The sequence below is a fragment of the Trachemys scripta genome, chromosome 2 (assembly GCF_013100865.1).
Source record: "Trachemys scripta elegans isolate TJP31775 chromosome 2, CAS_Tse_1.0, whole genome shotgun sequence".
Classification (NCBI taxonomy): Eukaryota; Metazoa; Chordata; order Testudines; family Emydidae; genus Trachemys; species Trachemys scripta.
In genome coordinates, this window is record NC_048299.1 from 122,187,871 (window position 1) to 122,203,598 (window position 15,728).

Below are 15,728 nucleotides of genomic sequence, written 5' to 3' on the forward strand. Positions count from 1 at the left end.
AGCTTGCCATCCAAGCTGGACAGCAGTCTCAGCACTCAATCTCTGTAGCAGAATTTTTAGAAGTAGGTGTTCCTGTTTTAGGCCCTGATTCTACAAACCTGCACATACTTAAGTTTACTCATATGAGAGGTCTCATTGAAGTCAAGGAAATGTGGGAATGTCTAATATTAACAAGGTACAAGCTGTATCTGTGGAAAATACTGAGACAACCTGATGCAAGCACAGTACAGACAGTGGGGCTATTCACATGCACAAAATTAGAAGTGCATAAATATTTCCAGAATTAGGGGCTTTACGGATGTACATTTCTCTGCTGGGCCTGCATCAGGATCTGCAGTGCTTACTCCTTTGTAACAACTAAAATGATGAATTTGCTGTGGAAAGTTCAGGAACACATCCAGTGAAAGAAGGTTAAAGCATGCTTTTTTGACAGTGATCAATGTGGATTAATTTCTTTTTGAAATGTTAGTTTATTTGAGCAGTTCAGTTTCACAGTATGGGTGTGAGAACATATGCATATATTAAAAGTATAATTTAAATCTGGGGTAGTGATAAGAATAAAGCCTTCTGTCCTTGTTTTCATAGCCCCCAATCCTGCAACTGGTTCTTTGTAAATTATGGCCCCAATCCTACAATGTCACCAGAACTGCTTGATGGAATTACAGGTTCATGTAGAGTTAGATACATTACTTCTTATATTTTAGGGTTATTTGTTTGTATAAACCATAGTTTGTTCTATTAAAATAGGTGTTTTCAGTCCAGTATTTTAATATTATTACTTTGACTCTTTTTCTTTAGGTTTTGCAGGATGGCTGAGTGGCATGACAATTAATATCTATTCTGATCACATTCTCAGAAATCTGAGAAAACCAGGGGAAACGGGCTACAAAATACCAAGAGGTGAGTAAAAAGTTAAAGAACTTAAAATTCCAAAGGAATGTCTCAAAACTTGGTTCTGTTTTATTTAAAGGACATAAATTGCTCAGGGACATAACAAATATCAAGACCAGGAAACCAATGGGAAGAGGATTTTCAAGTGTATTTCCTGAAACAAGAAATTGGCTTTATTACTCAAAATGAAGGGAAACTGTCTGACTACACTGCAAACACTCTGCCTATCTCTGTGTAATTGCCTGAGAGCAGAAGGCTGCTTTTGTAGAGTCTAGTGACTAGTCATGACCCAAGGCCTGTTAATATTTGTTGCTCTGCAATTTTTTTGAGATATTCCACTTCTGCACTGCTTTCTCACAGTTCTTGTTAATGTGTTAATTCTCAGGAGAGTGAATAAACAAGCCTTTCCACTGAATTTTGCAACCATCTTGCAATCTCTTCTTTGGCAGTCATTCTTCTTATTTTAATTTTGAGATTGCCCTCTAACATTGACAGTTGTGAATAAAAGTACCCACCCAAGACTTGATTGCAGGCTTGCTGTGAAACGATCAACATATAAAGGTTTTGTGAAACAAGTGAGAGGTTAGTTGCTGCACAGGTAGAAGGATGCTGCTTTTAAAAATGTATTTACCTAAATAAAATCAACAACTTTAAACCAAAATGTGGTGTAAGAATTTTCATGTCAAATGTGTAAGTACTGTGCTTGGCATCCACTGTACTTTTCTGATCCTCTTTCATTTTTATTACTTAAAGAAAACAGTTTTAGAACTTTGTCCCTAATTTTTGCCTCCCTTAAATTGAACAGCATTTGCTCATCTGAGTACTCTTACTGATTACAGTGGAACTATCTGAGTCAGTGCTCTTCTAAATGAATAAGGGTGCTAAAATCCTTTGATTTATTTTACTTATAATTCCCAGTAGTGAAGAGTTGACTTTAGGCTCATACAGTTGTGAAATACAATTTAGGACTCTTTAATACCTTGTCTCTTTCACTAGGTGCCAGAGTTAAAACAGTAAAGTTGACTATTCTCCTGAGACTCTTTTGTTCCTGTTTCCTAGTGAGGCTTTTTTTAACCAAACTTTAAGCAAACGAATTCTGTGGTTTAAGTGGGTAAAATACTTAGGACTAAACTGTCATTCAGAAGAGTAAAATTGTGGAGAGTTTGGCACTAAATTTCTAAGAAAAACAAGGAGTCCGGTGGCACCTTAAAGACTAACAGATTTATTTGGGCATAAGCTTTCATGGGTAAAAAAACCTCACTTCAGATGCATCTGATTAAATTGTGGATACAAACTAACACGGCTACCCCCGATACTTAATTTCTAAGGTGCCACTAGGTTACAGAAATTAAACATTGTATTAATCTGACTAAATGACCCTTTGAAAACAGTATGATATTATTCAAAAAGGCTATCATTTATAAATAGAAATATCACACTTCCGAGTTCTCATAAATTCTGGCTCTCACATATATTTCAAAACTTGGAAGCAGTTAGTTGAATGTGTACTTGTGGGGCTCTGTGACCAGATTGGCCATTGCTTTACAGGCATTTGTCGAGGATTTCTAGTAGGCTTTGTGCCAAATTTTCAAGCATAGGTACTAGCAACATGAGAGAATTCATGAGAGAGTGACATCTGCATGTGAATAAAGGTGTACTGTTAGGTGAATTGTACATGCAAACACTGGAAACCATACACATTTTGCTACTTTTTTTTCTAATGACTACATTGTAACAAGCTGGTAAATTATTACAGGTGTTTTGAAATCATTGATCAGTCTTGTATATCTATATTCCTATTTTCAGAAATGTCAGTAGGCTTTTCATTCAGTCATAAGAGCCTACTGTACCAACATAATTGATGTCTAGAGTACTCTGTATTATGTGTTGCACCATTATGAATGTAGATATGCTTGTTAACCTTAGAGGGAAAAATTAGAGCTGTTTTCTGCTCTTATTACTACTGGGAGTAGTCTCACTAACTTAAGTGGACGCAAGACTGGGCCCCTATAGCACACACAAATATGAATAATTCAACCATTTTAGAATTTTGTACATACAAAGACTTTTTTGTGGATGAACAGTCAGCTTTTTTCAGTGTAAAATAATAAAGTATGTAGGCACAAAAGTGCCTACTGAAACCAGTTGACTTATTTTGTCCACACTTTAGTAATTTAAGAAAATTGTCTGAAAGTTGAGATTTCAGAACTGCTTAGCCCAAAAGAAACTCATTCATAGTAGAAACCTTGCAAAGAAGTAATTCTTTCACCACAAATGGGATTAATAAAGGAAATCTAGCCAGCCCTTCCTGACAGAACTGTTAGTACAATTACAGGTACCATTGCAACTTTCCTTGCATAGAGTAATAATAATGTGGTGTTCTTTAGGTGGATTGTTTGAATATGTAACTGGAGCCAACTTTTTTGGAGAGATTCTTGAATGGTTTGGATTTGCTCTTGCCAGCTGCACTATTGAAAGTGCTGCTTTTGCCATATGCACACTTTTCATCCTAGGTTCCAGGGCACACCAACATCATCAGTAAGTTTTTGAAATTTTAAAATTTCAATCTCCTCCTCTTCACTTTTCCTCTAAATAATCTGCTATTGAATCTCAAATTCTAGGGTGTAAAAATATTTCTAGAACATAAAGATAAGGGGTTTTTATATGTAGCCATACAAAAATGTTGACTCCAAAGTATTTTTTCTTTTGATAAATTTACGTTTGGATTACTTAAAGCATTTTTAAATAAAATAATTTATACAATCTCATGGGGCTTTTTAAGAAATGGCAGAGGGAGAATATCATGGAAAAAAAAAGGGGGGGGGAAGGGCATTTCCTGAGCAGGTATAAATTGGCATAACTCAGTTGAATTAAGTCACTAGATGAGGATCCTGTCCAATGTTACTTAGAACACTTTCCTGAAACCTAAGGAATTTTTAAAATCTAATTTACTTGCAAGTATTTGTTGATTGCTTACTACTTGCATTTCACTCAGCTGAAACATTAAAAACAATTCTAATTTTCATAGATTCCAGGGCCAAATGGGACCATTGTGTTCATCTAGTCTGACCTCCTGTATAACACAAGCTATATAACTTCCCAAAATAATTCCTAGAGCATAGCTTTTAGAAAAACATCCAGTCTTGATTTTAAAAGTTGTCAGTGATGGATTCTCCATCACTAGCCTTGGTAAAATGGATGTACTAGCAATTAATATTGGAATACTTGGGATGCAAATACTCGAGAGAAGTATCTATATTAAACCCCTAAAGTAATTCAGTCAATATTGGGCTTTTAAAAAACAGAGGATCGGCTTCATAGTTGTGTTTTGGACCCTTTATGTTGCCTGCGGAGTACAAGAGGGCCAGAAAGCGGGCAGATCCTTAGCTGATGCATCCAGCCCCTCCACACTCAGTTGTGACACAGGAGACATGGAGAGGAACATAGCTGGAACATTCACGGTAGCGTAATCCCCAGGTGGCTTTAACTTGCATTAGGCACAGGATCTAATCTATCAGTAAAGATCTACCCTGAAAATTGGGGAGCCATAACCAGTTCCCTGGCAGACCCACAACATAACAGACTACTGAGCTGCTGAAATTACAGCCTATCATGCTGACTAAAACTGTTCCACTGATTTCCTTCTACTCCCCTCTCAATCTCTCTATCCTCTATTATGTCCTATATTATATTAGTCCCTGCCCCAAAGAGCTTACAATCAATCTTTTTGTATAGCGCCTCACATGGGGGGTCCTGCTGCATGCCTGGGACTCCTGGGTGCTATGGTAATCAAGATGCTCTTTAGTTGCTGACCAAGAGATACACACCCTGATCATGCAAAAACTTTAGAGTAACTTTATGAATGTAGCTGTTCCTATTGAACTCAATGGAACTGTGCATGTGTAGGTTTGGGGCCATATTTAGAACATGATCATGTAAACTACCAACATTTATGAAGAGTTAAACACTATATCTAGTTGTAACATAAGGTCTGAAAGATTTGTAAAGAATAATTATAAAAAGCTCCTAACCTAACGATAGCATAGCCAATTTCATTTTTCCCTTTTTTAACAGAGTATGTTAATTGTCACTTCTAAGGAACGTTAAGTGATTGTTTAAAGCACCCTATAAAGCAAATGAGATATTAGGTAGTTTATACAAATAACCTCTCCAGTCAAACAAGCTATATAGATAAGACATTTAATAATCTAATAATACATTGCAATTAATAAAAGTCTGCTGTGTGAATCATAAGACTGATTAGTTTTGAATAATATGTTCATATTCATGCTCTTATCTGTGTTAGGTCTATAAAGACAAGCACAAAGTTTTAATGTAAGCATTTATTGGGGAAAGTCACTTAATTATTAAAAATGGTAATCTAAATCAGTTTAAGCACTTAGTCTTATTTTATGTATTTGATTATTTTCCACTTCCTTCTCACTTCTCGGAAAAAATGAGTATAAGGGAAGGAGGAAAGGATCTGAAATAAGGTGTATACATGGCAGGGTGGATTTGATTTAAATCACTAGTCAGGAAGACTCCATTTAATTATGGATGTCTACATAAAAGTGCATTCTTGTTAGTTGTTATAACCTTAAAACATATTCTTCACAACTGAGAGATATAGGTTTAATTTTTAGAAGGTACACACTATACATTTTTAAGTGATTTATTTTGAAAACTTTTCAGATTAGTTTTATAGCTATATCAGAAAGTGAGTGATTATTTCATTTACCAAAGGTAATTGAAGCAGATATTTATGAAGTCATTGGGAGGTGAACTATCTCCAATTCAACAGGTTAATCATTAATATTTGGAGGATTTTCTTGCCATGCTCTATTAAGAGGAGAACATCACCAGACAGACCTTTACATTGTTTTATTTAACTAAAACAACATTATGTATTCTGGATTTTTTTCTTCAACAGCAAACATATAATATTTTAACAAAACAAGCATATGAATTTTTGAATTTAGTTAAACATTCAAGTTTTTAAAATCAGGTTTGTTTTGTTAAAAAAATTAACTAAAATAGTCAATTTAATTTTTTTTTTTAATATTTGGTTTAACTATGTCAGCCAGGTCAACATGAGAAACTTAAAATATTGGCTTCTGCGGCTAACTCAGTCGTCTTCACCTTCATTTTCCTGTTTGTTCATAATCTGGAAAAGAGAAAGCTTTCCTGCTTTTTCAGGACCCAAATGATTTCTCAATTTGTAATGAATTAGTCCAAAGGAAGAAAATACTCTTTCTACACCGGCAGAAGAAGCTATTGCTGGTAAAAGTGAGATTATCACTTCAACAGTCTCTGAATCCAAGTGCTTAAGTGACTTCCACCAGTTCACTGGTGTGACTTTCTTTAAAACATCATCAGCAAACGTATATTTCTTGAATGGTTTACCCTTAGATCTGAAGTTTATTATAATTGGCATTATGGAGGGATGATTGCTGGATGTCCATGTCATAGCCAACCCCTCTTCAGCAATTAAGGTTTGACCCTGGTACCAAGTATTCAGAACATTTGCAGGAGAGAGTACTTGTCCCATTCATTTTTTTTAATGCCTGTAATTTAACTCTGCCATTGCATATTTCTCTTTTTAAGATCTCTCAGTTCCTTCCAAATCTCAACAGCATCAGCAATAAAACAGCTATTTCCCTGCATTTTGTTCAAGGTTACAGAAATAGCATCAGGGTACTCAGTATGTGTTCAATATTTCTCTTAAGCCCAATGTTGAGAACTTCGGCTGTGACAGTGCCATCTATTTTTTTCACAATTTTGTTCACAAATTGTCATCGGATTAGGCCAGTTTTTAATATAGTGCTCAAAACAATCCACTACTGAGTTCCATCGCACGTCTTGTGGGAGAGTTAGCTTGGTTCTTCACATTTTTTTTTCAGAGCAGCTGCTGCAAAGTGATTGTTACGGACGTATTTTGCAATTTCAACAACATTAGTTTTATTTCTGGAACACTGAAGTCTTTGGATAGGAGGTGCATCAAATGAGCACTGCAACCGTATGTTATTAGTTTGGGGCTCTCTTCACTCTCTAAATAGTTTCTTCTCATCTTGGATATATTTGCAGCATTGTCTGTGACCAAGCTGCATACTGGACACTTGATTTTTTTTTTTCAGTTTGTTATAGCTTTTACTGCTACTTGTAAGTACTCTGCTGTGTGTGCATTTCCTGATGTATCAATTGTTTCTGTAAGGAAGACATTCCCTTCCTCTGTTATCACATGAGCACATACAACAGGATCATTGTGGACATTGTTCCACCTCTCAAGACTCAGGCTAACAATTTCACCTTTCGCACACTGCTCAATTTCTGTTTCATACACTTTATCCAGCAAATTGCCTGCGACATCTGCTCTGTTGGGTGGACTGTATCCTGGTTTTAATGACTGAACCATGTTAATGAAGTGTGGGTTCTCAATCATATGAAAAGGAGAGTTTGTTGCATAAACAAACCGGGCAATTTTTTCATCAATTACCTCTTTTTGTAATCTGTTGGTTCTTATCACAAACTTACCTATGGTTGTTTCTGGATGATGGAGATTTTTTCTTTTTGCTACAGGTGATATACTGTGTGGCTATGTGACATACATGATGGGACAAACACTATCATTGGCAGATACTCTGAAACTATAGAAAATGATGGTGATCTTGAAGTGGATAGTCTTCAGAATCCTGTACAGTAACTCCTCACTTAAAGTCGTCCTGGTTAACGTTGTTTCCTTGTTACGTTGCTGATCAATTAGGGAACATGCTCATTTCAAGTTATGCAATGCTCCCTTCTAACGTCATTTGGCAGCCGCCTGCTTTGTCCACTGCTTGCAGGAAGAGCAGCCCGTTGCAACTAGCTGGTGGGGGCTTGTAACCAGGGTGGACCGGTAGCCTCCCTATCAGCTCCCCGCTCCCCTAAGTTCCCTGTGTTGCAGCCGCCCAGCTGGCTATCAAGGCAGTTCAGCTGTCCCTCCCCCCCTCTGCCATGTGCTGCTTCTGCCCTCTGACTTGGAGCTGCTTCCAGAGACTCCTGCTTGCTGTGCAGGGGGGGCTAATGTCAGGGTGTTCCCCTCCCCCCTGCTCCTGCATCCCATTTACCCCTTTCCCATATAGAACAGGGAGGGGATACGGACGAAGAGAGACAGAGCTTGGGGCAGCAGCTGCTGTCTCAACTTCCTGATCCACTTAAAAAGACAATGCACTTAAGAGTGGGTCAGCTTACTTAAAGGGGCAGTGTGCATCTCTCTCCCCCATACACAAGGTGTGTGTCTGTCTCTGTCTGCTTTGCCGTCTCCCCTCCCTTGTGTTCATGCTGCCTTGTGTGAGAGACTACATTAACAACTTGTTAATCCTTGAGGGCTCAGCCGAGTGCTAGTTCATCATTTAACAGCAAGGCATTCCCTGGGAAATATCCCTCCCTCTTCCACCCTCTAACTTCAACACCTCAACCAAGCTTCACAATCATAGCTGTGAACAGTATTATATTGTATGTTTAAAATGTATACTGTGTGTATATCTATATAATAGTTTTTTGTCTGGTTAAAAAAATTTCCCTGGAACCCCCCATATTTACATTAATTCTTATGGGGAAATTGGATTCGCTTAACATCATTTTGCTTGAAGTCGCATTTTTCAGGAACATAACTACAATATTAAGCGAGGAGTTACTGTATGTTGAGGATGGATTCTCCTAAACAAAATAAGTCATGCAGTTCTTTATTATTACCATACTGCTCATTTAGTATTACTCAGTGCATTCACTGACATTCTGTACTACTTTAAAGGTGAAATTGTAAAAGGAAGATCTGCCTATTTCAGCTATTTATTTTTTATTACAACTGCATCTAAAATGATAGTACCATAGAGTAACAACTATATTTTTTGCTCAAACATGGGAATTCAAGAATAGTCCTGAAGGAAGACAGGCAGTCCTTAAGAAAGAGTATGAAATAAAAAAGTTTACCAACCTGAAGATCCTGGCCTTGCATTTCTTTGTTGCACTCTTTGCATTTTGCATGCATGTCTATCTTACCCACAGGTAGAGGAACTTCATTAAAATATTCCCAAACTAGCTCTTTTTTACGGTCTGCTGCCATTCTAGGTTTTCCCTTCTAGTGAGAGAATAGTATGGTAGATCTCAGATCAATGAAGGCTACACTCAGAAAGACCTCAAGACTTCTGGAATATGCTGCTCAAACAGTTTCACTTTTGTTTCTACTGCCTGTCCCTTCTCACATTTATGTCCAGACTTCTTCTCCTTGTCCAGATCTGTTCCGCCTCCAACAATCTTCTATTCACTGAACTTTCTGAAACTTTTCACTTTTAGAGAGAGGTAAGGGATTCACTCTGTGTACACAAATTTGCAAAGGGACAATAGGGTTGAGGTCTGTTATTTCTCACCTCCATTTATTTATTTTAAAAGATTTTTGCTGTTAACAAGCATGTTATCACTGGAGACGCAAATCCACAGTTTGAGAACTGCAAAACTAAGCACCTCTGATGGTATCTTCTAGACTGAGCACTAAATCCCATTGGGCATATGGAAAGATTAACCTAACTATTCTATACAGAAGCCCCTGAAACCCCATAAGATTAGATCCCTAATCCATGAACTATTGGAACTCATTTACAAAACTTTTCTTAAACATTACATGAATATATTGTCTCATACTATAGAATTTATAATCCCTATTCCATGATGAGATATCTTTGAGCTATAATGTATCTTAATTAAAACTATCTTTAGATAGGTGTCTTTCCTCAAAAAGCATTTTATCCAAAAAATCCATTTTTAATTTTTTTTTTAAATCATTGATCTTTATCCACCATGATATATGGCATGGAGGGACTGGAGTAAACTAAGTAGCCGGAGGCTGATAATGGCAACTGCAGAATTAAACTGATTAAGTCTACTCCCTTTGTAGTAGACTCCTTAAAATTGTAGGCAATTCTCCCAGATTTAGGACATATTGATACATCACTACCACTCAGATGGATAAAAATAATTTAGTTAAAAACAATTTTAACAAAAACAAACCTGATTTAAAAAACTTGAATGTTTAACTAAATTCAAAAATTCATATGCTTGTTTTGTTAAAATATTATGTTTGCTGTTGAAGAAAAAAATCCAGCATACATAACGTTGCTTTAGTTAAATAAAACAATTTAAAGGTCTGTCTAGTGATGTTCTCAGCATGGCAAGAAAATCCTCCAAATATTAATGATTTAACCTGTTGAATTGGAGATAGTTCACCTTCCAATGACTTCATAAATATCTGCTTCAATTACCTTTGGTAAATGAAATAATCATTCACTTTCTGATACAGCTGTAAAACTAATCTGAAAAGTTCTCAAAATAAATCATTTAAAAAATGTATAGTGTGTACCTTCTAACAATTAAACCTATATCTATCTCTCAGTTGTGAAGAATATGTTTTAAGGTTATAACAACTAACAAGAATGCACTTTTATGTAGACGGGCCCAATCCGGGGCTATCAGGATAATTCTCGGCCCATCTGACTTCACCTTCTGTAGGACCCTGCCTATGAGAGGGAAGGGTAGAAAGGCGTACATCAAGGGCCCCAACCAATCGAGCAGGAACGCGTCCGTCATGGCCCCATCGCCTTCTATCACCCTGGAACAGAAGCAGTTCTGGGCGGTGGCGAATAGGTCCACCTGGGGAGTGCCCCACTGAAGGAAAATCCATTCTGCCACCTCCCTGTGCAGGAACCACTCGTGCTGATGTGAGAACACCCTGCTCAGGCAATCTGCGAGCATGTTGCTCTCGCCGGGTAGGTGGAACTCTCGGAGGAGGATGTTGTGGGCTATACAGAACTCCCACAGGAGTTGGGCTTCCTGGCATAAGGCCCTGGAGCGCGTGCCCCCTTGCCTGTTGATGTAATACATTGCAGTGGTGTTGGCCGTGAGGACTCTGACCACCTTCCCTTGTAAGTGCTGGCGAAAGGCCAGGCACAGCAGGCGCATAGCCCTGAGTTCCCTGACATTTATGTGCAGGGTCAGTTCCTCGGGTGACCACATACCCTGGGTCCTGATGTCCCCCACGTGGGCTCCCCAGCCCAGGTCCGAGGCATCCGACACTAGATCTATTGAGGGAGAGGGGTCTCGGAAGGGGATTCCCCGGAGCATGTTGCTCAGAAGGGATCACCATTGGAGGTCTGCAACCACCGTTGGCGGCACTGTGACAACCTTGTCCAGGCCGTCCCTGGCCTGCGAATAGCGGGAGGCCAACCTGAGTTGGAGGGGCCTCATCCGGAGCCTGGCGTGTCATACCACTGTGGTGCATGCTGCCATGTGGTCGAGGATTTGAAGGCATATCCAAGCCCTGGTTACCAGGAAGGCCGTGACCGAGGCGACGAGGCCTCTGAGCGCCTCGAACCTGTCCCTTGGAAGGGAGGGCGTGGCCGCCTGGGAGTCCAGCAGCACTCCTATGAATTCTATGCACTGAACTGGAACTAACGTGGATTTCTCCTCGTTTACCACTAGGCCCAGAGCAGAGCAGGTGCGTAGCAAGAGGGGTACTTGCTGCTGCACCTGGGACTGGGACTTGCCCTTGAGCAGCCAATTGTCCAGGTAGGGAAAGATCTGCAGCCCTCTCCTCCTGAGGTGGGCCGCTACCACCGCCATATATTTGGTAAAAACCCTGGGGGCCATCGAGAGGCCAAAGGGGAGGACCGTAAACTGGTAGTGGTCCTGACCCACCAGGAAACGGAGGAAGCACCTGTGACTTTCCAAAATGTGGATGTGGAAGTAGGCATCCTGAAGGTCCAGCACTGCAAACCAATCCCCCGGGTCTAGGGAGTGAATAATAGAGGCTAGGGACACCATGCGGAATTTGCAGCATACCAAGAACTGGCTGAGCTTCTGCAGATCGAGGATGGGCCGAAGCCCGCCCTTCACCTTCGGGATGAGGAAATACCTGGAATAGAATCCCTTGCCCCGGAATTCCCAAGGTACCCTCTCCACGGCTCCCAGGGAGAGGAGGCGCTGTACCTCCTGACCCAGGAGGAGCGCATGTTCCGGGTCCTCTGCCGATTCCCTGGCTGGAGGGCAATTGGAAGGGGGCGAAACAAATTGCAACCTGTACCCCAGGGATACAGTGTTGAGGACCCAGCGGTCCGTAGTAATACGGGACCCTTGCAAACGGAAGGCAGGTAAATGGTTTGCAAACCTGAACTTTATTAACTGGGGGGGGGGGGTTAACCTGGCAACAGGCCCGGTGACCCCCCGCAAGCAGTCAAAAACGCCGCTTCCCTGGCCTCCTGGCCTTAGAGGGCCCCGGATGAGGGGCCGAGCGGGATTGGCGTTGTGACCAGCGCCTCTGCTCCCGCTGCTTCTTAGGCAGGGACTCATATCTACCCCGAGCCTGTGGAGCGGAGGTGTGAGGCCTGGGCTTGTCCTTGGCCAGCGGTTCAGGCCCAGCGTCTGCAGGGTGGTATCGGAGTCTTTCATCCCGTGCAGACGCATATCTATTTGATCTGCAAACAGGGCCCGACCATTGAACGGCAGGTCCTGCATGATCGACTCAGCCGATAGGCCAGAGAGCGAAAGCCAGGATGCCCTTCTCATGGAGATTGCCGCGGCCATCGAACGAGCGGCCATGTCCGCCACATCAGAGGCCACCTGGAGCGCAGCTTTAGCCGCCGCCTCACCCTCATCCATAAGGGCCCGGAACTCCTTCCTGTCCTTCTCGAGGAGGGAGAGCTCAAACTTGGGAAGGGACCCCGACAGGTTAAAATCATATCTGCTCAAGAGTGCCTGGTGGTTGGCCACTCTGAGCTGAAAACTCGCAGATGAATACACTTTTCTCCCAAAGGAATCCGCCTGCGAGCGTCTTTGTCCTTAGAGGTAGGAGCGGGTTGGCCATGCCTCTCTCGGTGGTTCACTGACTCCACCACTAGAGAGTTCGGAGTTGGGTGGGAGTATAAGTACTCGTGCACCTTTGTGGGCACAAAGTACTTCCATTCGGCCTTTTTGGAGATCAGGCAGAGAGATGCCAGGGTTTGCCAGAGGCCAGTAGTAATACTGGCCACCCCCTGATGGAGCGAGAGGGCCACACGCCCTGGCGCCGAAAAGGTCAGGACATTAAACAATGTGTCCGACGGCTCCTCCATCTCTTCGGCCTGGAGCTGGAGGTTCGATGCCACCCTCCTGAGTAGCTCCTGGTGGACCTTGAAATCCTCCTGAGAGACAGGAGGTGGTGGCGCCACAGAATTGTCTGGCGCCGAGGAGTCGTTGCCGCGGTGTCGTCTGCACCCGGGCTGTATTGCAAGCTCGACGTCCTGACCCGGGACCCGAGTCGGTGCCAGAGGATCAGTGCCCACTTCCTCTTCGTGGTGCTGAGGCGGCAACGTCGGCTGGGCCTGGGATGCTCCCACCACGGAGTGGGGTCCCAGCAGTGCCAGTGCCTGGGACCACGGTGCCCACTGGCACCACTGTCTCTGCCAGGGAATGGCCTGACCCTGGGACGCGAGGTAGTCCGGAAGGGCCAGCTGGTCCTGCAGCACCGAGCGGCTCGACGAGGGGCGGCTGCGTTCTGAAGCCAAAGTCCGGGATGAGCAGACGGTGCCGTGCGAACGGCTGGAGCAGTCCCAAACATGACGTCTCCGGCCCCTGGAGGAGGACAGGTAGGAGTCGGGGGTGCTGTCTCCGTAGTGCCTCCGGCGCCCAAGACTACGACGCCTTGGTGCGTGGGAGTCCTGTGACAAGCTCCGGGCGTAGCGCCTTTCACGGTGGGTGCCGGAGCGGGAACGGCGGTGCCGCCGCCAACGAGACCTGTCCCTGCAGTCAAGGCTCGAAGAGGAGTGGCGCCGTCTCTTAGTGCCTCCCCTACGGTCTTCCGGAGTGGAGTTGGAAAGCTCGCTCGCAGACAATCCTGCTCGGGGCGTGGAGGCGCGCCGAGGTCCGCAGCTCAGCCCTTCAAAGCGGGATGGTATCTTGACCTCAGAGACGTCTGGAGAGGGTCGATAGGCAGTGAGCGAAGGCTTCCCACAGGATTGGGGACCCGACTGGAGCGGCGCCCCCGGTACCGGAAGCGTCATGATGTCGCACGCAGCCTGAGCTGCCTCCGGCATCGAAGGCATTCTCACCTCTGGCGAGGCATGCGTGGACGGCACCGGACTACTCCACTCTACCCAAGTCAGTGGTCTCGGTCCCGATGGGGATCGTGGGCTGCCCAATGCGGGTCTAGCCTCCCCCCGATCTTTCTCCTGGCGCCGCTGAGTCTTCCCTTGTTTCTTAGAAGGGGAGCGGTGCCGGCTCGTCAACGGGGCCTCGCTGCGCACCGACAACACGGTACCGGGCGCGGAATCAGGACAGCGCGCCGGGGGCGCTTCGCTGCGCGCCAAGGACGAGGTGCCTGGCGCGGGGTCGGCTCAATACGCCGGTGCTGGGGTCAACACCGACTCCATTAGGAGAGCTCGGCGTCGGATCTCACGCTCCCTCTTTGTTCGGGGCTTGAAGGAGCGGCAAATTGTACACTTCTCACTAATGTGAGCCTTGCCCAGACAGCAAAGACACTGAGTATGTAGATCGCTTCTGGGCATAGGATTGCGAGAAGAGTCGCACGACTTGAAGCCTGGGCCACGGGGCATGCCCCGAGCCCAGCACTAACAGAGAAAGTTCAACAAGTGACTTCAGGGAAAGCTGGATACCACTAAGGCTAGAAATGCTGCAGCAAAGCTGGAGCACAAGTTCCAACTACCTTCACTGGCGGCAAGAAGGAACTGAGGGTGGGGGGAGCACGCAGCCCCCTTTATGACGCAATATGTCGGCGCCACTCCAGGGGTCGCAGTGGTGCTCCCCCACTACGGATGCTGCTAAGGGAAAAGCTTCCGGCACCAGTGCACGTGGTGAGCACGTACACCTACTGTGGAATACACAGGAGCAATCATTCGAAGAACGCCAGTTACGGAACAGGTGACTGTCCTTTCAATTACCTTTGGTAAATGAAATACCCAAACAATCATTCATTTTCTGATATAGCTGTAAAACTAATCTGAAAAGTTTTCAAAATAAATCACTTTAAAAATGTCTAGTGTGTACCTTCTAAAAATTAAACCTTCATCTATCTCTGAGTTGTGAAGATATGTATTAAGGTTATGATAACCAACAAGAATGCACTTTTATGTAGAAAATCCATGATTAAATCGAGTCTTCCTGACTAAATCAAATCCACCCTGCTACCGCTGCTCTACACTAGCACTTTCATAAGGTGCTAGCACTGTCGAGCTGCAGTGATGTGAGATCAATTGTGGCTAGAGTTCCTAAAGCTCAATATAAACACAATCAGGTATAAATAGTTTGCCAAGGCAAATTGCCTAGGATTTTTCCAGTTTCCTCCTACATCAAGCTTTTACCAATGCCTTCAAAGAAGAAGAAAACTGAATAATCCTTGCCAGTTCCCTTTTGCAAACTTTTTGCGCAGAGAGCCTGGTGAAAGGTAGAAAAGGTTGAGAAGGAGGGGGGGGAAAGTGGTACAGAAAACAAGCAGGAGGGGATATGGGGGCGGGGGGAAACCTAAATGAAAGAGTGGAGAAAAATTATGCCAAAATTATTTATTTTTGTGCACTTGACAGTCTTTTGGGTGTAATCAGTTTTAATGTTTCCCCATAATAATTATTTAGACCCTGATCCTGCTGTTGGATCTGGTAATATGAACACCTGCACCTGTGAGGAGACCAGATTAAATCTGATCCCATTTCCCCAGGATGTGTGAGTCTTTCACACAGCAAGAAGGGGCAGAAAAATATTTTTAAAACAGGAAAATGTGTTTGTAAAACAAGGACCCCAGGACAGGTGTAGTAACTCAAAAC

At 43.2% G+C, this 15,728-nt stretch overlaps 1 protein-coding gene across 3 annotated transcripts in view; it reads left to right on the forward strand.

Moving 5' to 3' along the window:
* Positions 1–15,728, forward strand: part of SRD5A1 (steroid 5 alpha-reductase 1) — a 53,444-nt gene that overhangs the window by 31,557 nt on the left and 6,159 nt on the right. For 2 of the 3 annotated variants that reach the window (XM_034761508.1, XM_034761506.1), the window contains 2 exons: positions 799–900; positions 3,279–3,429. In XM_034761508.1, the coding sequence (XP_034617399.1) occupies positions 799–900; positions 3,279–3,429 (253 nt within the window). Of the gene's footprint in view, positions 1–798; positions 901–3,278; positions 3,434–15,728 lie in introns of those variants that run through there. The other variant, XM_034761507.1, reaches the window with a different exon arrangement.